Genomic DNA, 25,117 nt, shown 5'->3' on the forward strand with positions numbered 1-25,117 from the left:
CCCTGGACAAAAACCCACTCAAAGTCCTTGTTTGCTTCACATGCAAGCTTTCTTTATTGAGGCAACTATGAGAAAATGTTAAACTTAGTGACCCACTATCAAGATAACAAACACACACACACACTCTCTCACACACACGTCGAAAACCCAATAATAACAGGTAGTAACCAAAAATAGAAAGGAGTGCAACAAAAAAAGCTGACAATGGGGGCAGTTAAAGTGGATATACTGTTAAAAAAAATCAACCTTATGTTGGAAAATATTGATTACTCTGTCTGGTAATCAATCACGTGTGTGTGTGTTATATAATTGCAAGCCGTTAGCAAAATCCTGTCAAACTACTGATGCTGCGATATCCAATGATAAATACTGTTATCTGCTTTTCTCAACATAATGCAAACCAATTTTTTACCATTCAAATAACATAAAAAGTAGCAACTTCAAAATGTTTTGGATTTTTATTCGAAGGACGAACATGAAAAATCATGAACAATCAGTTTGAATGAGGATGATGTATCTGAGTATCTGGTTACGTGTTCGTATAGCTTCTATTCATTTTCATGATTATGATTTCTCAATATATTTTATAGGTTCTTCTAATTTAGAAGAAAGATTGTTCATAGTTTGTGTTCATTTTAATAACAATAAACCTACTACAGTGTCAGAGTCTCATACTGTCACTGCTACCCAGATCTTGAAAGCAATTTAAAATTGTATATGCTTACAATATATTGTTATTAGGGTTCACGTATACCTCTATGTAATTTAATATTATATTAAATGTAATAGCACGTTTGCAAGTCAACATTGCATTGTATCATGACAAGATCAGTGAGAGCTTGCTGAGGCCCTTTCTTTTTTTCGCTCCGTCTGAGCTCTGCATGAATGTCATTAACTAAGTGTTACAAATACAAGGATATGAGAATGGATGGAGTCTATTGTGAGAGCTCTTTGATTTATCCAGTGCTAAACAAGAGTCACAAACTTTGAGAAAATCTGAGAATTATTTCAGAGCTCTATGAGATTTATTTTAAAACTTAAAAGGGGACGAGGTTGAGATTCTGTGCACCTTTGGAGAAACAAACAAAAAGCTGGAGAAAAAGGCAATTCTGTCATTTTGCTTTCACATAGATGTTAATGTTGTGTAGGAGAAACCAACAGAATATTTTCTGAGATTTATTTTCATAATTTATGTTACACATGCGCTCTAACTGTTAGACTGAACAGGCACCGCAAAAATAAATCCCAATGTGGTTTTCCTGGTTAAATAAAGGTTAAAAAAAAATCCATACTGTATGTTCAGGAGCTCTTATGATTAACAACATGTTTAAAAACATGCTCTGAATAAACTGCTCTGCCCATTGATAAAGTACCAGTTGTTTTGGCTTGTCGTATTCATTCACGAGGTCAGCATTATAATGATGGTTGTTCCGAGAATAAAGAATCCGCTCAAGTAAGACAAAACTGTAATGAGACACGAAGCAACAATTAAATAATTCAAGTTGAAGGATGGGCCTGGGTTCAACACTGGATAGAGATCATTAGAACTAATTAAACTTGTCATGAACCTGGTAGCTCAGATGAGGTTGGACTAAAATGTGAACACCAGTACAGGGGAGATAGAGTTAAAAGAAAGGACACAGGCTTTCAGCAGCTGTCAACAGGCTAGCAGGTTTGATCAGGCCGACACACAGAGTCGAGCACAGGCAGAATGTTGGCAACACTCATGTCTGTTATGGAGCCAGAGTTCGGGCCAGGAATAAAGACACACTGACTGGTGCAGAAAGAGGGGTGGGGTGATGATAGGTACCAAGTCTTAGGCTTCAGGCCAAAAACAAAAGCAGAAGATCAGGATCAGGAAAATGTTGAAACAGTAGCAGGTTCAACTGTAACACCGAGACAGGTTCGTACTCTGGCAGAACTGGAGAAGGGACAAACTTTGGATCAAGATCGAGGCATATTTTAAACTTACACATAATGAGGTGTTGGCATTAATGAAAACAAAGGATTTTGCTAATAAAAGAATGGACAAACATGTTTAGAAGAAGACACAGAGAAGAAGAGTGAGGGTATCTGTGGAGTGTTCAGGTTAGAGAACATTGAAAAACAAATGTATTACCAGATAGTATCAGAGCAAAGCAGCTGATAACAAGAATTAGGGTCTGGCTGACCAGTAGAGGTCATGAACAAAAATAACGTAATGAAACTGTTTGGTAAACAACACATGAACAAAATTATAGAAAATGAAACTGTTTGGTAAACAACACAATAATTCGGACACTTTGTTTTCACTGCCTATAGACTTCATGGTTCAAGTTCGAAGTTCTTTTTATTCAGCTTTGGCTACAACTGCTGTCCAGTGTTAATTATTGTTCAAATGGGAATTCTTCGTGGAAGTCAAAATGTTTTATTTGTAACACTTTATAATAACCATCATCTATAAAGTGTAAATAGATAGTTAATTAATAGTTATTTACAGTTAAGAAAAATTCAATGATAGTTAATAATGTTTGCTAATGATTTGTAATGCTATAATTTATGTTATGTTGACAGTTTATTGATGCACACATAACATTTCATACACTTTATAAAGTGTTTGTTAATGATGACCAAATTATTTATAAACCTTTAAGAGATGGTTTATAAAACATCTATAAACATTAGAGACACATGGACCAGATATTTGTTAATGTTTTGTAAATATTTTATAAAGCGTCTATTAGCATTATTTGGATGGTTATTGTAAAGTTGGAACTGAAGATTATAATACTCTGTAAATGGTTCATAAATAATGTGTAAAGCATCTATAAACATTATTTGGATGGTTATTATAAAGTTGGAGTTGATGTTTATAAAACGTTATTAATTGCTTTATACATGGTTTATAAACCATTCATAAACAATATGTGAATGACTATTAAAATGTTGCAACTAATGCTTGTAATATTTATAATTAATGAAATATAAGTGGTTTATAAAACATCCAGTAACACACATTTATAAACAGAAAGTCATGGGACTTAAGGTTAAAGATTAACACAACTCAGAAATGACAACTTTATTTTAATGCAACCATTTTTTCCCCAATTCTTGCAACAGTAAAAATGACAAACAGCATATGGGGCCAGAGAGACAGAAATAATCAGTAAATTGGCAAAGTCAGGTACATGGTTGCTGCTGCTACTTCAATGTTTCAATGCTTCGACCCCTACAATTGTCGGGGTCGTAGTAGTATTGTTGTAAGTAGTGTTTTAGGGGTCCAGATCAGCTTTTTACGGACTGCATTATTGGACTCTGCAAACGGCTGACATTGTTGAGGTTAGCCTCTCTCTACTCTGCTTTGTCTCCACCTCTGCATAAAACGGTTTTGTTACTTTGCATTTGTTTATTAGTGTGAGAAGCTTGAACGGTGCTAAAGTTCGGGTTTATGACCGTGATTCGAGACAGTCTAATGAATGTAAAATCCGCTTTGTTACAGTGTCTGAAGTTTATAAGACTCTGCTAACTTCCCGGCTAACATAGCTGTTGTTATCCTCTTTCTACTTTCCTTTCCACCTCTGCGTAAAACTGCTTTGTTACGTGGTGATTTTTTATCGATGTAGCAAGCCGGACCATTGCTAATGTAGACGTTATCAGCAGTCACGTTTTACAACCCCTCTTCCTGCAGGACTCAGGACTGTGGATTAACATGTTGTCTACTTTTAACAAGGAACAAAGGAACTGATCAATGATTTAAGTCTCCCTCTCAGACAGGATATTATGAACTTTTACAACACCTTGAATAAACAACCGAGCGGAAACGGAACACTCTGCTATCTACGAATTGACCCCAAAGACATGAACAGTGACCGAAACCAGTCTCTGCAAAGTCATGAAATTGACCATCTGTTGAAGGACTGCTGAAGAGCTTAATTAAACCATAGCGTTCAATTCTGCATCAAATGAACATTTATGTCTTTCTTCATCTAGATATTTGTAATTGTCAGAGTGAATGTATTATAATCATCTTTTTAAACTCAAAATCTGATCTTCAGAATAGGAACAAGAGTTATATTATGTTTAATAGGAATTTGACGTGGAGCGCTATTGCCATCTAGTATTAGAATATCCATGAATACGTAACCTTCATAATTATACATTTAGAGGTGTTATAAAGCATACTCTTTGATATTAGCTATAGAAGGTGTTATTTAAAGACACCAACTTCTTTTCCTACTTTATTAATATGTCTTATTAAGAATGCTGACTGTATAACATGTTTTTGTTCACCTACAGGCTGGGATTGACTGAGGATGTTCCCAGATGGTGTGATTTTCATCTAAACATGAATCTGATAGAAATGTTTGTCTAAATATGTGACGTGAACCTACATCAACGTGGATCTGATATATATAATATCGAAAGGAATGTATGGTGACGTACATATGTTTAGATTCTTATTCTTAATCTTGAGTAAACTCGGTTTAGTTTAAACAATTGTCCTCCGGTCAGAATGGGAGTCACCCGTGGGCGGAACCCCTCTTTGCCTGCAGACCCCCCTCCTCCCATCCAGGTGATAAGAGTTCACACTCAGCTCAGATCTTGGGTTCTTTTTAGTTTTGGTTTCTTGAAGTTTAGAGCTTCAGCTCTTGCTCGCTTCTCTTCGGACTTCGGTCTGAATCACTTCTTTTAAGTTTGTGCCGTAGAGACGAGTCTCTGCCGAACTTTCTTTTTCACGCACAATTTTTGGAACATCAATTCTTTCTGGCTCAAGTAAGGTTTTTGAACTTTTTTCTCCAAAGTCTTTGCTCTTCAATTTTGAACGCCAATTCCTTAATTTGGATTCATCAAGATGGCCATCCGGTTAATCTGAATTGGAAATCGACGTATCAAAAGACTCTTTAATATTTTTTCCTGTTGGATCCTCTTGGACCTTCTGAGACGACGGCTGAACCGACGTACAATCTCCATCCCAGCTGCATACTCCGACCCAGGTGTCAAGGTATCTAATCTGGCCCGTGGACCTCTCTGGGCCTGAAAAGAACCGCTTGCCTGTTCTTTCATCTATACATTATTGTTTACCCCTTTTATATTAAATTTTACACAAAATTCAGGACTTTGTCTGTGTGTTTTCTTGTTTAACATTTCCAGAACTTACTTCTTTCAAGATATGAAACTGACTGATTAATTAATTAACTTATACCATTAAAGTTATTTTCTTCCTTTAACAGGAAGTGGTGCCCCTTCTTAAATCCAAGGTTGAATAAAGATATAACATCTTAATAATTTAATTACGCTACACTAAAGTATGAGGTTTAGTATGAGTATTCAGGTGGTGTTGTTTAATCATAGCACTGACTGCAAAATAACGAGTTAACCCATATATATAGGCTATTCAATAACACGAGAAACGTAAAGATGTGTGTGGTCTGCTTATTTATCTATGAACAAGAAGAATCATGTTAGATTGCCATGCTAAATTTACATTTTTTCTGTCTCTTTTTTCAGAGTACATCACAGCAGATTACACAGACAACAAGGTCCAGTATCCTAACGAGTGTACAAAGGTTCCATGATGAGGTTGGGTGGCAGACAGACTCCCCAAGTCTCAGAGGCCACACAGACATACCTACCTCCAAAGGGGTCATCAGTCCACACACAGTTGGCCTGGGGTACACTAAGGGACAAGCAAAGGTACGCACACACACCTAAAAAATTGTCCAACTGCTGAAATCTGACCAAGAATATTAGAAAACTGTGATTTCATTACATGATTGCTGATTTTAGCTTTTTGTATTGTAGCTTGTTGCTGTCTGTGATGCATAACGACGAACATGCTGAACGTGATAAAGCAACAACCTCTACAGGACAGCTGGTCTATAAGGTGGCATTCCTCAAATCCAAAAAAAACCAGAAACAACATACAGAGAGTTACAAATTATTTTATTTTTTAAACCCAAAAGCACAATCTATTTTTAAACCTTTAAAGTGATTTTTAAAGTAAGAAATACCTATTTAAATATACCTTCAAAGTCTTTGTAAACATTTCCAAAAAACAGATGAGTGTGAAAAATGAGCAATAACCAAACATTATGAAATAGATTTTTGTTCTTGAATTACTTTTTTACAGGATATGTCAGGGACTTGATGGCACTGGTGTTGGAGGAAGTGTTTCAGGAACCAGAACCATTCATGGAGGAGCTGCAGAAAATACCTGACTCTCAAAAGAAGGAGGGGTGGCTCGACACGTGTCCAGGTGTAGTCAAGGGGCGGGCGGAAGCCAACATACTGTCCAGTTGGGTCAAGAAATTCGGGGGCAAATCCTCAGGACGACAGCATAACCACTCTGCAGTTGTGTCCCCAGCACCGGCTCACAAAGCTGAGCTGCCAAGTGTCTGTACAGCCTGTATGGGGACAATATAGTTAGATGTAAAAATTGTACTTCTCATTGTATATTTACACGTATAGTTCTACACATTTAAATGTTTTTTAACCTAAACTGAGAAAAAAGAACTTTCAACAAATGATTTTCTCACTTGTTTACTTTTATTCCTCTGAAATAGTGAAACTGTTTGATTAGAATGAATTTAATTGAAAATGTAAATTATTATTTATAATGAACATACTCTTCTGCAGTTCTCCGTGATGTTCTCCTCTGAAGATGTTGTGGATGTTTTGAAGTGTATATGGGTTTAAACAGTCCTGGATGTTTTTGGTACAAGGAACAGGCAGCAGATTCATTCTCTTGATGAAAGAAGATACTGATTAAAATGAAATAATGTTCAATAAGAAGGAAAATAATGACAGAGGAGGAAATATTATTGTATAAGATATTGATCCAACAAACGTGATTATCACCTAGACCTTTGTAGTCAAAGTAACTATAGAAGTCTATCAATCAATCAATTTTTATTTGTATCGCGTCAACTCTATGATGTCATTGATACTTACAATTGCTCATTGAATTATTAATAACATCAAGGAGGTGATATACAATGCAGAACAAGATGAGTCGCTGCAATAAACAACATACAGTACTAATGTAAATACAATAAAAATCTATTGTACAGAACACATTTGTGGCCAATAATCATATTGTAATCAAGCCAAACTTTGTGAAGCTACAAGTAAGATAAATATTTTTGGATTAGGGGAATATGCTGGTAGCGCCAGTCAGTGAAATTGGAAGAAGCTAACATATTTTTCAACACAATAACAGTGAGAGTTTTTCTGATAAAAAAGACTTGATACAAACATAAGGTGTATGTTACTGTTGCTAGGTTCTTGTTGTAAGTTATCATGGTATTCTGCAGCACACAGTGTCTGCTCCGGTAAGCATTTAGCTGCAGTTTCCACACTTAGCATATACATAAGCAACGCAATGAAGCTACCCGATGAGTATTTCATCTGAAAAGGCTGCAAAATAAATACCTACAACACTGAAACGTCGTGCTCATGCCTTTGTGGCAAAGGTTGTTGTGTTTGTTCCTCCTCTCTGTCAGATTGATGAAGTTGAAAACCGGCCATTGCTGTTTGTATACCGGGGTTTTTGCTCCCCTCGGAGCCAAAGTAGCTGCATTCCCAATATGGTACAAGGGGCGTGACATTTCCGAGAACAGTGCTGAGCGACTGGTCAGAAGCGAGCAGGTGCATGGAGCGGCAGTAAAAGAAAACGGACACTTTTTTTCCCCTAACTTTAGCTATTGTGAACATACTTTAGTAGGTACATAGATTAAATATACGAACCCCAAAAAAGGGCATAATATGGGCTCTTTAACTATAGTAATGTAACTTAGAGGCATTAAGACGTTTACGTGCTTAAATATAACTCCCTGCACTGGTAACAGTGGAGAGAATGCACTAAAAATAGGCCCCTTTAATCACTATAAACAGATAAAACACAATTCAATTTAAAAGATGTCATCATTCAATTAACAAAAGACCATAGTCAGTAACAGTATGGAAAAGTAACATTTCCCTTTTATAACCAATAGACAAAATCATTAGCTTTTCCACAGGCAATAGACTGTACCATGCTAGCTTTATTGTGGCTGATGACCATATTAGCATTTAAATACCACAATCTCACATTAGCTTTGAAGCTACTTCAAAGCTAGCAACTTAACATGGCCATACCAATTAGTGATAATTAGCATAAATGCTAACGACTTCGATGCAAGCCAAACAGGCTACATACACAACTCACCACTGAAGTTGAATTCACTGCCTTAGCTCCGCGATGACGGTGGATTCAGGCACAGCTCTCATCAGTATGAGCAATATCACTGACGCACAAAAATGGCGTGGATAATAATTGTAGATGGTAAACAAACCAATTATTAATCGTTGATAAAAAATAAAAAATATTTATAGATGCTTTAAGGGATTATAATCTTCAATTCCAACTTTACAATAACCATCCAAATAATGTTAATAGACACTTTATAAAATATTTACTGTTACGGTTTGGTGAGTAAAACAACGAGTAGAGGTGGACCCAAGTGCAGAATGAACTAAACGTCTTTAATAAACAAAAAGGCAAACAAAAACTACTTCTAAGATTCAACAAAAAACACAGGGATCAAAAAACAGGTAGCCACAGAGAAGCACGAGCAAACACTGACAGACCAAGGAACGACATACCACCACATCCACATCCACATCCACATACATGCAACATACAACACTGGCAACTTACAACAATGAACTGACACGGAAGGGAAGAAACACAGAGACTAAATATACAGGGGAATCAGACACAGGTGAGACTAACAAGACACAGGTGAGGACAATCAGGGCAATCACACAGGGAAACACACAGAGGCAGGAATACGAGAAACACTGAGGACACACAGGACTCAAGACTGATGAAAACATAAGAACATAAAGAAACACTAAACACTGAAAAACCAAACTAGAAAAAGACCAAACCATAACAATTTACAAACCACAAACAAATATCTGGTCCATATGTCTCTGTAATGTTTATAGATGTTTTATAAACCATCTCTTAAAGGTTTATAAATAATTTGGTCATCATTAACAAACACTTTATAAAGTGTATGAAATGTTATATGTGCATCAATAAACTATTAACATAACATAAATTATGGCATTACAAATCATTATCAAACATTATTAACTATAATTTCATTGTTTGTTAACAGCAAATAACTATTAACTAATGGTTAATTAACTATCTATTTACCCTTTATAAATGATGGTCCGTTTTATTTTTTGCTTATAGATGCTGTCAGGACTGTCAACCTCACATTAACAATAAAGGTGGATCTTTTTGTTTTAAACACTATGCAGCATGGCTTTAAGGGGCAATGCCAGTCTGTTGATGGTAAGACCGCTGCTCATGAAAGTAATGGAAGTGAAAATCTGTAATTTTGTAGTCTGATGTCTGACTAGGGATTCCCAAGATACCTTGTTCCCTACACTTAATAGTAGTAGTGTAATTGACCATGAAACATCCAAAAGGTTAGAAAACAATCATATCAAGCTTCTATGCAGAACTTTTTGGTTGGTTTCAAGTTTTGCAAACCCTCTGGACAGAGATGTACGTCACAATTCTTGGTTGATCTTGATTGGTCCGCCTGTCCAATGGCAGGGGGTACAGCTTTAAAAATAACTATAGCAATAAATTATCTTGTTACCGATGGTCTTGTTTGCTTAGGTCACATAGAGGCATTGATATTAATTTCAGTTTGTTACATAACCAGCTAAAAACTCTTCACAGCAGCTGTAAAGAGGTGAACTTGATACTACATTCAGTTTGTTAAACCCCAATCCCGAGCTGTTCACCAGGGATTGCCCATCATTGAAATCTGATGATTTATTGGTGGATGTATAGTTTGGACCTGCTGTTGGTTCCCATGCCTCACACCAAAGAGCATGCCACAGGCGCACCTTGAACTGGATGTTTGCCACCAGGGAGGAGTTAGAGCCTACCCAAAAAAAAAGGTAGGTAATGACAATGATGCCGATAATAACAATGAAAAGAACAATATGAATAGAAGTACTAATATTTGTATTAATATTATTACTTATAATACAAAATAAAAATAGATAATCAATACTTTAAGTGGACAATAAATAAATGAGCGCGATTGTGTTTGACAGTGTCAACAGAGCGTTTGACCTAAGTTCTGTATATTCTGTACATATCGCTACAAAGTGCTGGAATTCCCATCACTAGTAATAACAACCATATAATGCAATACCCTTTCATAGTCGTTCATTTACAAATATAAGCCATGCAAGGTTCTGTTCTGACCTTACTAAGCATTTTGGCATTCATGGTATTTTTGGCAGTTACTTAGACACATGGACGATAGGCACGAGGGGTTAAACTGTCTTAGCTCAAATGCATTTTAGCACTCTATTGTATTAAACACATACAGGATCTGGAGTTTGATTTTGTTGAAGGTACATCACATGCGGTTCAAACTGTGTTTATTGTTGCTCCATTGAGTTTTGTAAGGTATTAAAAAGAATGCAGGTTTGACTTACAGGCTGTAGGGTGAATTGCCTCTTTAAATCTTTCTATGACATAACTCTAAGTGGGTCTAAGGTTGTTTATGAGCAGGGCAACATTAGATCCTGTTTTAACCTTTTCCTGAATTGTAAAACAGCTGTCTTATTGGCTCAGAATACAGCATGCCCCCCTGAGTTGGATAATACTCCGACACTTGAGATCTATTTCTGATTCTGAACCCGGCTTCAGCTCAAGTAACTGGGTAGGTGTCGGGATCTTACCGACACCACTCACGTCACAAATAAACATGTAGGTCAGGGATTCTTGGCTAAATTTATTATGCAAGTCTGTAAAGATTCCCTCTGCTAAAAGAGTTTGACCCACATCTTACCTATGCGGGCCTTTTTAAGCCATATACAACACTTTTATGCAGTGACACAAGCACATGGGGAGAACCTCATGCAGTCAAAAGTTCAACTCCAACCCCCAATTCACACATACTCTGTGCGCGCCACGGTCCGTCAGCGCCGCGCACTACGTTGTACTTCATGGTCCATCTCTGGCGTGTGCCACCAACGGCACTGCGCTCTGCTCTGTTTCAAATACGCAGCGAGTCTATTTTCACCGGAGTACGCTGCAGGCACGCGTCAAGCTGGACAGAATATGACAGCCCAGACAGGAAGTCAGAAAAGGAAACGCACAGAGCATTCATCACTTTATTAACATTACGTCAAAACAGGAACCGAATGAACAACAATGCATCCTCAGAAAGACAAAGCAACATGTTGTTTGCATGTTTTTCTCTTTATTCCCGCGGGATCTTGTAGTTCTGCTGTCATGTGTCATGAGTGCGCTCCGCTGCGCTGACGTCCCAGAAACGGATCCAGTGTGAATGGGCGCGAGCCGTCCAACGGAGCAAAACTGTGGCACTGACGGACCGCGGCGCGCACAATGTGGCATTGTTGCTGTTCACAATCATTATCTATGTGGGTCGTTTTTGCAGACTGAATCCACCATGTTTAAACTTCCACAGCCACTGATATCATAAGGTCAGCTGCTGGAAATGATCTGCCCTTCAGAGCTTCTGTTACACTTGTGAAGGCAAATTTAGCTTACTGGCATGACAAGTTGAGAAAACACAAATTATTAGCTTCATAGGTGTGTTACTGTCTATATTTTATGATTTAAAGTAATGAAGATAAAAAAGACAATATATCATTGTTATATTAATACAATTAAGTAAACACCAGTTTTACTCAATGAAGATTGGAACTGAAAAAAAAAATCTACCTTGAACTACAAGTAATAACCAACAACAAAAGACAAGGACAACACAAAAAATAATATATTTACAAAAAGCAAATCTAAAACAGTTAAGCTGTTTCTTAGATAAGACTTAACTTAGACTTGTATGACTTTCTCAATGACATAATTTATCTTGACTGTATAGTAATGTCCTTGGACATGTCCAGATAAATAAATTACTGTTTAGTTTCTATTTTTGCCAAATGATCTTATGGCCCACTAATGAAAGCCTAGACATTTGCCATTTCCTAACACGTAACACTTGGTTTAAAGTCAAGAATCTGTGCAAAATCTCAAGCAGCACATTTTTTAGAGATGTTTTATCTGCCATTAAAAAGTTGTAAGTTCCCAGAGAGAGTAACACAGCTAACCCAACAAGCTTTTCCTCATATCTGCTAGTGTTGTCTTCTTTTCCATCCATGGAGTAAAAATGCATCGTTCCTGTGACTTTTCAGACCATGAGATCATGCATTATTGTTGTGTTATAACAAACTGACGTTAACAGGGCAAAATAATTGAAAAAAAGGGTACAAAAACTCCTCTGTAACTGCTTCTTATCAAATTGTGTAGCACCAGGGGCGCTGGTGGCGCAGTGGTTAGTGCGCACGCCCCATGTATGGAGGCCAAGCGGACGGCCCAGGTTTGAATCCCACCTTTCATGTCATTCCCTACTCTCTTTCCTTGATTTCTGTTTTTATCCACTGTCCTATCTCTCCATTAAAGGCACAAAAAGCCCAAAACTAAATCTTAAAAAAAGAATTATGTGGCACCAGAGAGACTTAAACAGAAGGTTAAACTTTGAGGTTGTTTGAACATTTTTTAGCAGGCTATATGAAGTCTTACTGAATTAATGCGGATCTCGAAGAAGATTCCTTCAATTTGTTGGATGATAAAATGCTTCATAAGAAGCATTACATTTACCTTGCCCTGAAAAGTACACTTTTCCAAATTTCAACATACTTTGTGTCATTACAATTTAGTAAGTATGTAAATCAAACATGTAACTTCATGTTGCCTTAATCCAGTTCTCTACTCATTTTGGCTGTTGTTTGAAGTGCAGATTATATTTCTCTCACTTTTTTGTATGCCTGTCTTTAAAGTGATTTGGATCAGGAGAGCGGCTGTTCCTCACATCCTGTCTGAAATCAAGATCATCGTTTTAATAGTGGTGTGCTTTCATCAGACGTGAGCCAGAATACATCATGGAGAAATAACATTAATTGTAGGAGGCCACCGCCAACCTTCAAGCACCACCAGACATCAGAGACATCAAGAGCCGGTGTCTTGTGTCAGGAACATCTTGTAGTGTTGCTATAGTGATTGTGCACCAATGGGCATACTTCAGAACTTGGTTTCTTAAGGATGAATTTTAAAATCTATAGAGAAGTATGGAGTGAACAACTTTCCATACAGTACGACAATCACAGAGACTTTTTATGCTGGTCAGATTAAAGATGACTTAATCAGATTGTCTGATGGCTAATCGCTGTCTGCGCAGATGTAACGCTAAAGTGATCACATTAAATCATACCCTTGAATCTACGCTACTGTGATTGGCTGAATAGAAAGGAGACATCTGATTGGCTACAGACATTTCCCTCCTGAAAAAAATGCATTTGTGAATCTAACCACGGCAGAGGAGTCTCAAAAGTCCCACACACAAATCCAGTGTGGTTCACAAATGACAAACAGTTTGTAAATGCAGACTGAACAGTTTGTAATGTAACAAGATACAAATGTGTTTTTTAAATATGTATGTATATTACATATTGGTGGATTTCTATTACATATATGCAAAACTGTAAATATTTATGTGTGAATCAGAAATACATTTGTGAATCTTTTTTTTGTGTCTGCCTTTTCGTTATTTATTTTATTTATTTTGTTCCATTTAGAGGACATAATGGTTCCCCATCCCTGTCCCAAAAAAGTATCACATTGTAATCACAATGAATCGCTTAATTTCAATAGCTAATGGCAATTATCACTGTGACTACAGGGAGACACTGCAGAAGCTTATCCACAGTGCACCTGAAGGGACAAAATAGTATCTAATTTATTACTGCATTCAATTCAAACCTGAATTTTTTTGAGATTAACTAGTTAATGCTGATTGCCCTTTTCTGGAGACAACAAACAAACATCCTGAACTCGACACTATCTCTCCCTTCATTTAAAAATGTGTTTACCCATCTTTTGAATTAAACAAAAAGAGCAAATTATATGACTAATTGGTATCGTTGCTTTTGATGTATTTCAGTTAGTTATTTCAACTAGATCACAAAAACACATTTCCACAATTGACTCATTAACTCAATCATATTAATATATGATTATAGGCTATTATTTCAAATATCCATCCCTCAAAGCTTTTCTGCTTCTTCTCTTAAACAAAGTCCTAAATGTCTGATGTCATTTAATTTCAGCTCAAAGAAATGACAACGCGTATAACTCAAAATCAGTGTAATTTCTCTTTGGTAGAAAGTGTTTCCCATTGAAGTGGGATGATGATGTTGGTGGAATATCCAAAGTTAGAGATACTGGTACTCAAAATACTGTTCTCATTATTAGGATTTATTATTATTATTATTATTATATTTTATATTATATTTTCATTTTAACAGTTGGAAATCAGGAAAAGAGAGAGAGGGGAATGACGTGCAGCATAAGAGCTGCAGGTTGGATTCGAACCCTCGCTGCAGATTGTAGCCCATAACCACTAGGCCATCGGCACCCCAAAAATACATTATTAAGTTGCTCTTTTTTCATTTCTCATCAAATTTTCTCATTGTCTACCTTATATTTATAGGTGGCAACATAGATCTAATATGCTGAAGTCTCACAACCTCAGTAAATAAAACCAAACAATAGCACTGGGACTGAAACCAATATGGGCATCTAATCTGCTGTTTTCTGTTATAATAGGATGTCATTGTTCCATTCAGTCACTCATAAACTGTTCAGAGTATAATACATTTCTATAATTTTTGCTTAATAAAAAGTTTTTCCCCTCATAATAACCTTTTTGTTCAACTTTTTTTCTGAGAAAACTATTCTATACAACAGAGGATAAAAGTTTTAGCATCTAATATAAGCATCTTATAATAACACCTATTTTAGCTCTCCAGTCACCTACATATCACACAGATCATAAAACAATTCAGCCTACCAGCCTATGAAAAGACAAAGAAACAGTCAGGACTCAGTTTCTAACATTGGCTGTAAGGGAACTCCATGTCTGTTCTCATCACATTCAGCCTCACTTTCTGCTTCTTCTTCTTCTTCTTCTATGGGGCTCAGTTTGACGGCATCTCCTGGTGAAATAGTCACATTACGTTTTACTTTAAAAATGTCCCAGCTCTCAGGCAACAGACTGTGGTTGAACATGAACACAGCCAGTGTGGAAAAAAACAGGATGGTTATGCAAGTGCAGAGCATTGCAACTGTCCTGAAAGGAGACTTTTGGACATAGACGCCATCTTCCAGTATGCAGCCAGGAAGACAAAGAGTAACAGGAAGTCCTACTGCATTCTCACCTAACAATATCCTTATTGTCAGTCCTATGATGTAACTAGCCATTGCACCGTAACCATTTGTCACATCAAAGAAGAGGACAGAGATCAGATGAGGGAACACCAGGGTGTAAGAGACGTCTGCTCCAAGAATCCACAGAACTAGGGTGCTTTTGGTGTAGAAGGTTATAGATGTCCCAAGCAGACCCACGACCACCACTGTGACCCGAATAACCCACTGCATTTCAAAATCTGATGCCTGAAAGCACGACAAAAGGAACATTTATTTATTTACCTCAAGTACAGATCTTGTCTCTTTTTGAGAAACCAAGAGAAGAAAACAGGACATTCTAAGAAACAAAACAAAACATTCTTAAGACTTTTTTTCTGCGGCTGATCAGCCACCATCTTCCTCATTTGTGTCTCCTTACCTGTTTACGCAGGATGTTCTTGTAGATGTTTGAAGAGAAAACAGAAGTTGCCGACAAAAGGCCAGAGTCTGTGGACGACATGACGGCAGCGGCCACAGCTCCGATTCCAATGATTGAGATGTAAGATGGAGTGAGGTATTGTAGGGTCAGAGGCAGGATCAAACTGTGCTCACCACGTATGTATGGAGATGGAGAGCCGTACAGTGTTTGGTTCCAGTCTGGATAGGAGGAAAAAATAAACACATTCTTTAGCCATAATCAGTCTGCAGCGATTATATAGAGCCATGACCTCCATTCTGTAATTCAAGGTTTAAGGTAGATGAGCTATTATCAGAACAAGGTCTGCAATGCTAGAGATACAAGAAAGCTTTTTTAAAAATCTTTTTACCACTTCCTCCACCCTCCACTCTGCTCACACCAGTCATGTTTGCCTCATAGTTTACTGAAAAGGTTGCAACCATCAGTGACCAGTTTTATGAGTCTGACCAACTCAGCCCAAAGGCACTAACCAAAAGCCTCACTAAAATAATCCTCCCCTCTGACCGAGGATGAAGTCTCTAAGCTTAAGTTAAATTATTTTTGCCCACCACCTGTCCTCTAGGCCCTATCAACAAGCCTCCTATAGTAGGGATGGAAATTTACAGTAATCCCTGTACTTGATTACTCAAATTACCTAATGAACGAGTACTCGAGTACCCGCAGATTATTATTTATTTTTTTTAACCATAAACAAAAAAAGGGTCCATCGGACATGGACCGGAATTGTAGACTTTATGCCTCTGAAATGTCATGAACGTCCAATATTTAAACATAAATATTCTCCATGATGGTGGCTTGTACTCCGGCTCGACAAACGCCATCAGCTCTCTGAAGCCTTCTCCTCCCACAAAACTTAATGTGAGCATATCTCATATATCGCATATAAGGGCTAGCAAATGACGTGATGCGAGATTGCCTGTTTTCTCCTCGTGCTTTAAGCGCATGTGGTTAAGCATCGAACTAGTATTTCTATGGTATGCAAGTTTAATGCCACAAATCTTGCACTGCACATTAACTTCATCGTTTTTGTCAAAGTACTTCCAGACATCACTTTTCTTCACTGACATGTCGCAGGTGTAGCAGACGGTTCTGTATTTGTGTGTACTAAAGCTGAAGCTGTGTCCGGAGAAGTCATACGTTTGTATCCCATTAATTATTTTCCTACCTAGTTTATTCAGTTAGGCGAAAACAAAAAGGTGGGTCACACATGTAACACTGTATGAGTTGAAGTTTTGTAGCCAAAAGCAGCGCTTGCACAGGTGCGCGAGTAACAACTCTCGAATAAAAATGGGGTCAACGGTGAATACTCGTATCCATCCCTATCCTATAGAACATTTCTTATCCACTTAATGCTGCACTTATACATATTATCAACTCCTCCAGTAAGTGAATTAATAGACTGGCTGTTTAAGTAAAATACAAATTCAATAGATCAGTAAACAGTGATTTACATGTAAAATCAACAATATTGTGACTTCACATGTAGGTTGGTGTGTTAATCAACAACAATTTTTTATGATGTTGTTTAACTGTATTGAATTATATAATATGTTCAAGGAGAATAGAATTGATGAGATGTTTTGCTCAACAGTGGCACTTGAAGTAAAAAAAAAAGCCTTAATTCATAAAAAAGAGCTCATTGGATTTTTACTATGCTAACAAAAAATCATTGGAGAAAAATCGTCTGACGTTTAACAAACAATAGTAATTTTTTGCCAAAGACTAATCTTTGAAATGTGACTACTTAAGGATTTGACAAAGGCTGAATCTGTTACGGACAGACGTTTTGCATGAAGTGTGAGTACAATGGGTACACATGTAGCTGCAGCTGTGTTTATCACAGAGTAAAGTCTCTGCGGCTGTCAGGAGATAATCTATAGATATTTTAAAGAAATAACAACGTAAGCTCCAATAAATGTCTGGTATTTTACATATTTGACATCTCAACTGCCGTCAAGTTGGGTTTCCAGTAATGCTGAATAACTTCACTGTAATCTGTGTTTGTACAACAGAAACCCAGAGAAGGAAAATGTGCCACCTGAGTTCTTCAAGCTGTACTTTCTCACATTGACTCTATCTAATGTACAGAGGCCATGTGAAGGCGTAGGAAGGCAATCATTCAGGAAGAACAGCCTTTGTTACATAACACAATACTTAACAATCATAGTTTGGTTGAAAAATAAAAATCAAAGCTGTGTTAAAGGTCTGTCATTTTTTAAAATAAATAAATAAAGTAAATTCCACCTGTGGAGGCAGCAACAGCCCCGATCAAGACAGGTGGGATTCCCAGTATGGCGATAACAAGGGCTGCAGCATAGCATGTCAACTGGGCTGTGAGTGGTGAGGAGGCAGACAGCGTCCTCTGGTGGAAGCTCTGGAATGAGACACTACCTAGACCCTGAAAAAAACAGATCAGAGCATTTTCAAAGCATTTTTAGTGAAACACTATAGAAGATCACTGCTTCATCACAAAATATAGCTTAGTATCCCAGCTTTCCCCCACTTGCATGCCTTTGAACAGGACTCAATGGAGACTCATGGACAACAAGGCTCGTAACTTTTCTCTGTGAACAATATATACTTTCATAAGTATATATTGTATAAGTATAAAAAGTATGAGCTATTATGAGTATAAAAGAAAGTATAATACTTTCAGTAGAGAAAAAAAAATGTTGTTGAGAATAAATGTAAAGAAAATTAAAAAGTTATTTCCAATGCATCAACAGAGATTTATTTTTCTACATAGTTGTAGAAATAAAGAATAGTGTCAATTTTACCAAACGTGGCGTTTGACGGTACGGTTAGCTAACTAGATGGCAAACTTGTGCTAATAATCAGCCTAGGATCATTAGCTTGGTCGCTGCTAGCACCTTTAATTTGGATATATAACAAATAAAATGCTTCCATAGCCATAAAGTGTTTGTTTACATTGTGCAAACATTTACGGATAGAGAGAGAGAGAGAGAGAGAGAGAGAGAGAGAAATTAGGTCTTGCCAATACAAGAGAGAGTAAAACAGTTCAAGGCTTTACACAGAATATTTATTGAATTAACTTGCTCCCCCTATCAGCATTTCCAAATCAGTATTTTGCCTAAGCTAAGCTATGCAAGGCCAGGCTAGGATAATGGTTTTATCTGTTTGTTTATATACATTTTTCTTGTTGGTGGGCAAAATGTCCTAAAGTTACACACCGTGTATCTATAGGTGTAAAACGACTTAGGTTACAAGGTGAGTAAGTATCAGTGTAAGCTCATCAAATTGTAGTTGTCATGACAACTACATAGTAGAGGAACTTGGGCCCCTAAAAGTTGAGATACCCCTACCCGAGGTAGAACAAAGCACAACCATATTTTTTCACAACTTGAACATGTCTAGTTTATGAAACGGATGGTTGTATAAAAATATTTTACTGCAAAATAACTTTTTTTGGATGTTTTATGCATCTTACCAAAAAAATAAAGTAGGTCAAATTAGGGCTTCTCCAAAAGGGACAGCTCTAGCCTTATCACATGTATCTCTGGGAATCAAAATCAGAATTTCAACAAATTTGGACAGGATGTTCACAGATACATATTAGTTACAATAAAGCAAAGTCTTTATCAATACCATTTTCAATTTTTGAATTTTTCACACTTTCAACACATGTAGTTAAGGCGGAAATTGAAAATTGAAACAAAAATTCAAAAGGTATGTATATCAAAGTCTGTCATTTTTTAAGTAGGGACACCAAACATTAAAATATATAATTTTTATCTTCTTTAGACAGTTATCTCAACATAAAAGCAAGTTATTTGACTTTTCACTTGACCCTATGCTGTCACCAGCCCCTAACAGGAAACTAGTGCAGCCAGGATTTCAGGGCGACCTGGTACAATGGGGCCCTATGGATGTGTATGTGGGAGGAGGTGGCCACAAACAATTGATTAAGACTTAACAACAAAACACAATATAATTGTATTCTGTAATATATATATAATTAAACATTTTATAGTTATTCCTAATACATTTTGTCTCATATTTTCTATCTTACATATGATTTATATGATGACACTCAGAGTCAACTCGCTGCTTTCAACAATATTGTCACCTATGACATTGTTTTTATTTCATTCTAAAAAATTAAAGCATTGTCTTGCCATCAGTTGTGAAATATTAATGTAATGTATTTCAGTCATATATAGATGGCGTGTAGTCACCATATCTCCTGCTTTTAAGATGAAGCCTAGTTACTCCAGAGGATACACTGGATGAAGGGATAGTTTTTATAATACCCCAAGTCTGATAAAGTGTTTAAAAAGTGTTTTGTTGAATGATTTATCAGGCAACCAAGGGAGCTGGGATACAAAACAATTCTTATGATGGCGTATGTGAGGTAAATTAGGATAATAATCATGCAGACATGTTTATAAGAAATCTTTTTATACACTTATTTTACCTCATTATATATGATGACATTTGATTTTAAATGCTAATTACAAAGGATGATTTAAACCTTTAGACAAAATAACTGTGTACCTGAGAGCTAAACACCTTGCAACTAAAAACCTTTGTGTCATACTAATCATCCCCTGGGGACAAAGTTTTACCTCTTTTCTCACAGGAGCTTTAAGAAAAGAATCGCTGCAGAAAATAACCATCAACAAAGTCAACAAACCAAACAAAGATAACACAACCATGTCAAGACATCACAACTAAATCAAGACATCACAACCAAATCAAGACAACACAACCAAATCAAGACACCACAACCAAATCAAGACATCACAACCAAATCAAGACAACACAACCAAATCAAGACAACACAACCAAATCAAGACATCACAACCAAATCAAGACACCACAACCAAATCAAGACATCACAACCAAATCAAGACAACACAACTAAATCAAGACAACACAACCAAATCAAGACACCACAACTAAATCTGATAAAGTTTATCCAGTGTATCCTTTGGAGTAACTAGGGTTCTTCTTAAAAGTAGGAGATATGGTGACTACACACCATCTTTATATGACTGAAATACATAAAAAAACTATAACAGGCTGTATGGCCGATATACAAATAGACTATATGAAGTATATTTAATTTCTAAGAACTCAAGGTTATATATATATAAATACTGTTTTTTAGTTCATTAATATTTCACAACTGATGGCAAGACAATGCTTTAATTTTTTAGAATGAAATAAAAACAATGTCATAGGTGACAATATTGTTGAAAGCAGCGAGTTGACTCTGAGTGTCATCATATCAATCATATGTAAGATAGAAAATATGAGACAAAATGTATTAGGAATAACTATAAAATGTTTAATTATATATATATTACAGAATACAATTATATTGTGTCTTGTTGTTAAGTCTTAATCAATTGTTTGTGGCCACCTCCTCCCACATACACATCCATAGGGCCTCATTGTACCAGGTCGCCCTGAAATCCTGGCTGCACTAGTTTCCTGTTAGGGACTGGTGACAGCATAGGGTCAAGTGAAAAGTCAAATAACTTGCGTTTGGTGTCCCTACTTAAAAAATGACAGACTTTGATATACATACCTTTTGAATTTTTGTTTCAATTTTCAATTTCCGCCTTAACTACATGTGTTGAAAGTGTGAAAAATTCAAAAATTGAAAATGGTATTGATAAAGACTTTGCTTTATTGTAACTAATATGTATCTGTGAACATCCTGTCCAAATTTGTTGAAATTCTGATTTTGATTCCCAGAGATACATGTGATAAGGCTAGAGCTGTCCCTTTTGGAGAAGCCCTCATTTGACCTACTTTATTTTTTTGGTAAGATGCATAAAACATCCAAAAAAAGTTATTTTGCAGTAAAATATTTTTATACAACCATCCGTTTCATAAACTAGACATGTTCAAGTTGTGAAAAAATATGGTTGTGCTTTGTTCTACCTTGGGTAGGGGTATCTCAACTTTTAGGGGCCCAAGTTCCTCTACTAACAGAGAGGTAGTAATTATAGAAGTCATCCAGGGTTTAAATGCCGAGCACATATCTGTAATTGTCACTGGTTTGAGGCTAATGAAATCATGATGTAAATTGAGAGAACATTAGATATTGTTTTCCCGACCTTGTTTAGTCTGTCTGATGGAGGTGAGACACATGTCACATGTTTATGTTTAAATAATATGTTGTTCCCTGGAGGAAAACAGAAATCTACGTATAAGATGACTGATTTCTAATATCCTTTCATTTTAAATGAACAGCTTTTTGGTTTCAACATTGAAAACCTGAGATTTCTCACGTGCACATGAGAAAAGGTATGATTTTTTGGAATGTGCACTGACATAGTTGTTTAATGATCTGAAAGATGGCACCAAGGAAATACAATACTGAGGAATATGCAGCTTACAAGCATCAAGAAGTCATCAATCCACTTCCAGATGTTGTTACGATCCAGCTTTCCAACCCAGGGTTCTTGGTTGGTGTTGTTAAATGCAGTCTGTGCAATGTTTGTAGACGTGGGGTTAAGCATCAGGAAGGGGACACACAACCACTGCAAAGATATATTGAGATAATCAGGCTGAGGAACCAAACAGTAAAAGGGGCATACCCTGGACATGTTATCTGTCACTCAAAGGGGTTGACACACAGAGAGAGAAATATTCACACCTGATGAACATGTGTTTGGACTGTGGGAGGAAGCTGGGGTACCCAGACAAGTGTGGTAAAATATTCAAACTTCACAAGAAAGGCCTGAGTCCGGAACCAAATCTTCTTGCTGCTGTGATTTATCCATTAACTTGAATTTAAAATAGATTTCCCTGGGCCATTTGAAAACAACATACACACCTAGCAATTTTGGAATGCATCACATCAATAGGTCCCACAGGTATTTAAAATTACATATTTGCTTTAAGCTTGTAATTAAATTAACCAGGTACATACATTGGGACCCAATAATACAAGTTCCTTGATTTATTCAATTTTACGTATACTGTAAGATGTAGATTTAATATATTTTGGCTGGTAGAGCTTGATACTTCATGTTAATATACAAACCTGCAATACTGTACAACACTGATGTTCTACTGTTCTACTTACCAAACTGAGGAAAGCCAGGGAGAGCTGGATAACATCTGTGTAAGCCACTGAATAAAGACCTCCCAACAGAGTGTAGATAATGGCCACAGCTGAGGAGATCCACACAGAATAGTCATAGGGCAAGTCCAGTATCACACTCATAGTGGCTCCTGTTGAAAAAGAAAACCACAAATATTGAGATTTAAACTCTTTAATTGTGGCCACTTGCTTTTACTTGGTAGGTTTGTTTGTTTACCTAAGCCGAGCAGAGTGCAGGACACCCACAACACATCCACCAGCAGGGAGGGGAGCACTAGGGCACCACTCAGTACTCTTCCATACTTTATTTGGAACGGGTCCATCATGGTGACATACTTCTTGTCTCTCATTGGCTTTGCAAAGAACAGCCCACCTTCAGCAGTAGATAAGATATCAAACAAAAATGTAACATATACCTGAATAACTGATTGAAAATGATACTTTTTGTCCCATTGTTTTTACCTACTGATACTGTGGGCACTGTGTTTTTGATATACAATACACTAGCCTACTGAAACAATTCATGTATGATTAAATGCTTGTATATTTTACAAAGGCTGTTTGATAAAAAGCATAAAGAATACATCAGATGAGTCACACAGACAAGTTTATTTCTAAACTGGATCAGATGATCAGTATAGCCTGCTGCCAGGACTTACCTATTATGAAGGACACAGAGTATTGTATAGGCATGAGAGCCCATATTAAGCCCATTTTAGGAGAGTACACAGCCTCAGCCACACCCAAGATGAAGCCGCCTCCAACCCATGTAGCTGCAGAATAATGACGTAAAGTGTAAAGTATGGTGCATTCTTTTACTTAAAGAGCCTAGCACCATGTGGGAGTATATTAAAAAAAATCAAATATTGCGGGTCAAAAATATCACTGCAAGATATAATTGTTGAATTGTCTACATGTCTGAGCACCAACGGACATCTTACCAGTCATGGTGAAAATCCCAACCAACAAGCTAATATTCCTGTCTCCAAGGAGAACCACTTCTGTCCTGTCTCCATGGCTCTTCCTCTCAGCCCTCCTGGACTTTCGGGCAGCCCAAACACCTGTCCCCAGAATCAGGATATAGAACAGCACCATTGCAACCACACCAGGGATGTTCAAAGCCATGGTGATCCACCACTATGTAGCACACTAACGGGGAATGGGGCAGATTGGTAACAAATACAGATACTGCACTTGGATTGAGAGTTTGTAAGACCAAAGGTCAGACAGTCAGGAACCTGAAAAACAGTTTTGGAAGAACAACTGAGTTCAGTTGGTGGTAATATTTCTAATGCACACAGCAAGTTCAATTTTACCTGCAACAAGAGAAAAAGATCCATTGTTATAAACCAGCAAGATTTACTTATTTTTAAATTTAGTAAGATATTGCTAGAGTACCATGAAGCAGCTGTTTATCTGTGGTAAAAAAACAAAACGTAATCACAAAAATCCTTGCAACAATCTTTGTATCTGCAATTTCAAATTGTGTTTGGTTTGCTTGTGTTGACTGCTTTGCTTCTACTTGTCAGGTTGTTAAAAACATGTTATTTTACCTCTTACATTCTTACTTTTACTTTATTTTATACTTTACTTAGACTATAAAATTACTGTTCTATAACTTTGATCACTATTTACAAGGGCTCAACCAATCATATTGGTCACCAAATAAATCAGCTGATATGAGCACTTCACATGACTATCAATATCAACTAAATACTGCCATTATGCACCAATTATGTCTAGTATGCTCACTGGTCATACAATATTCCAATAGCCTCTGTAAGTGCTACCTCTTAACAGCAAAGTGTACAGATTGTTTACCGATTTAATATTTAATGCCTGTAAATGAATATTCTCCCTACAATTGCCAAACCACAGCTGAAGTGAATAAATTGAACACACCTTTGACTGACGGTTGCCTTTAGATAGACACAAAATATGTATATTTCCTACATAAACCCTATTTTTCTAACAGAACAACAATAAAATTAATGCCAATTACATTTTGAATTCATTTTATTATATCTTATCTTATATAACAGACATTTGTAAAAAAAATTAGGGAGCTTATTTCCTGGTCAGTGAAGGAAAACATTTGCATAAACTAATAGGTCAAAGTCGATGGGACACAGTGCCTGCCTGCATGCTTGCAGTGGAAACACTGGATCTTTTGTAAGACATGAATAATGGCCATGTGTGACTAATAGAAAGTAAAACACCCTGAACCCTTCATTGTGCATGTGACGTGCTTCTACTGGATCTTGTACAAAAAATAGACAATGTAATT

The 25,117-nt window shown here is 36.8% G+C and overlaps 1 protein-coding gene across 1 annotated transcript; it reads right to left on the reverse strand.

The window, feature by feature from the left end:
* Window positions 1–10,738: 10,738 nt before the first annotated feature.
* On the reverse strand, window positions 10,739–24,017 carry LOC109998318 (high-affinity choline transporter 1-like). Its single transcript, XM_065961619.1, has 8 exons — window positions 23,772–24,017; window positions 23,490–23,603; window positions 23,048–23,203; window positions 22,813–22,961; window positions 22,121–22,264; window positions 17,994–18,147; window positions 15,711–15,928; window positions 10,739–15,538 (listed from the first exon to the last, which is right to left on the reverse strand). The coding sequence occupies exons 1-8, from the start codon at window positions 23,953–23,955 to the stop codon at window positions 14,963–14,965; spliced, it is 1,695 nt and encodes a 564-aa protein (XP_065817691.1). The 5' UTR covers window positions 23,956–24,017; the 3' UTR covers window positions 10,739–14,962.
* Window positions 24,018–25,117: the final 1,100 nt, after the last annotated feature.

Source organism: Labrus bergylta, chromosome 1 (assembly GCF_963930695.1).
Source record: "Labrus bergylta chromosome 1, fLabBer1.1, whole genome shotgun sequence".
In the NCBI taxonomy this organism is placed as follows: Eukaryota; Metazoa; Chordata; class Actinopteri; order Labriformes; family Labridae; genus Labrus; species Labrus bergylta.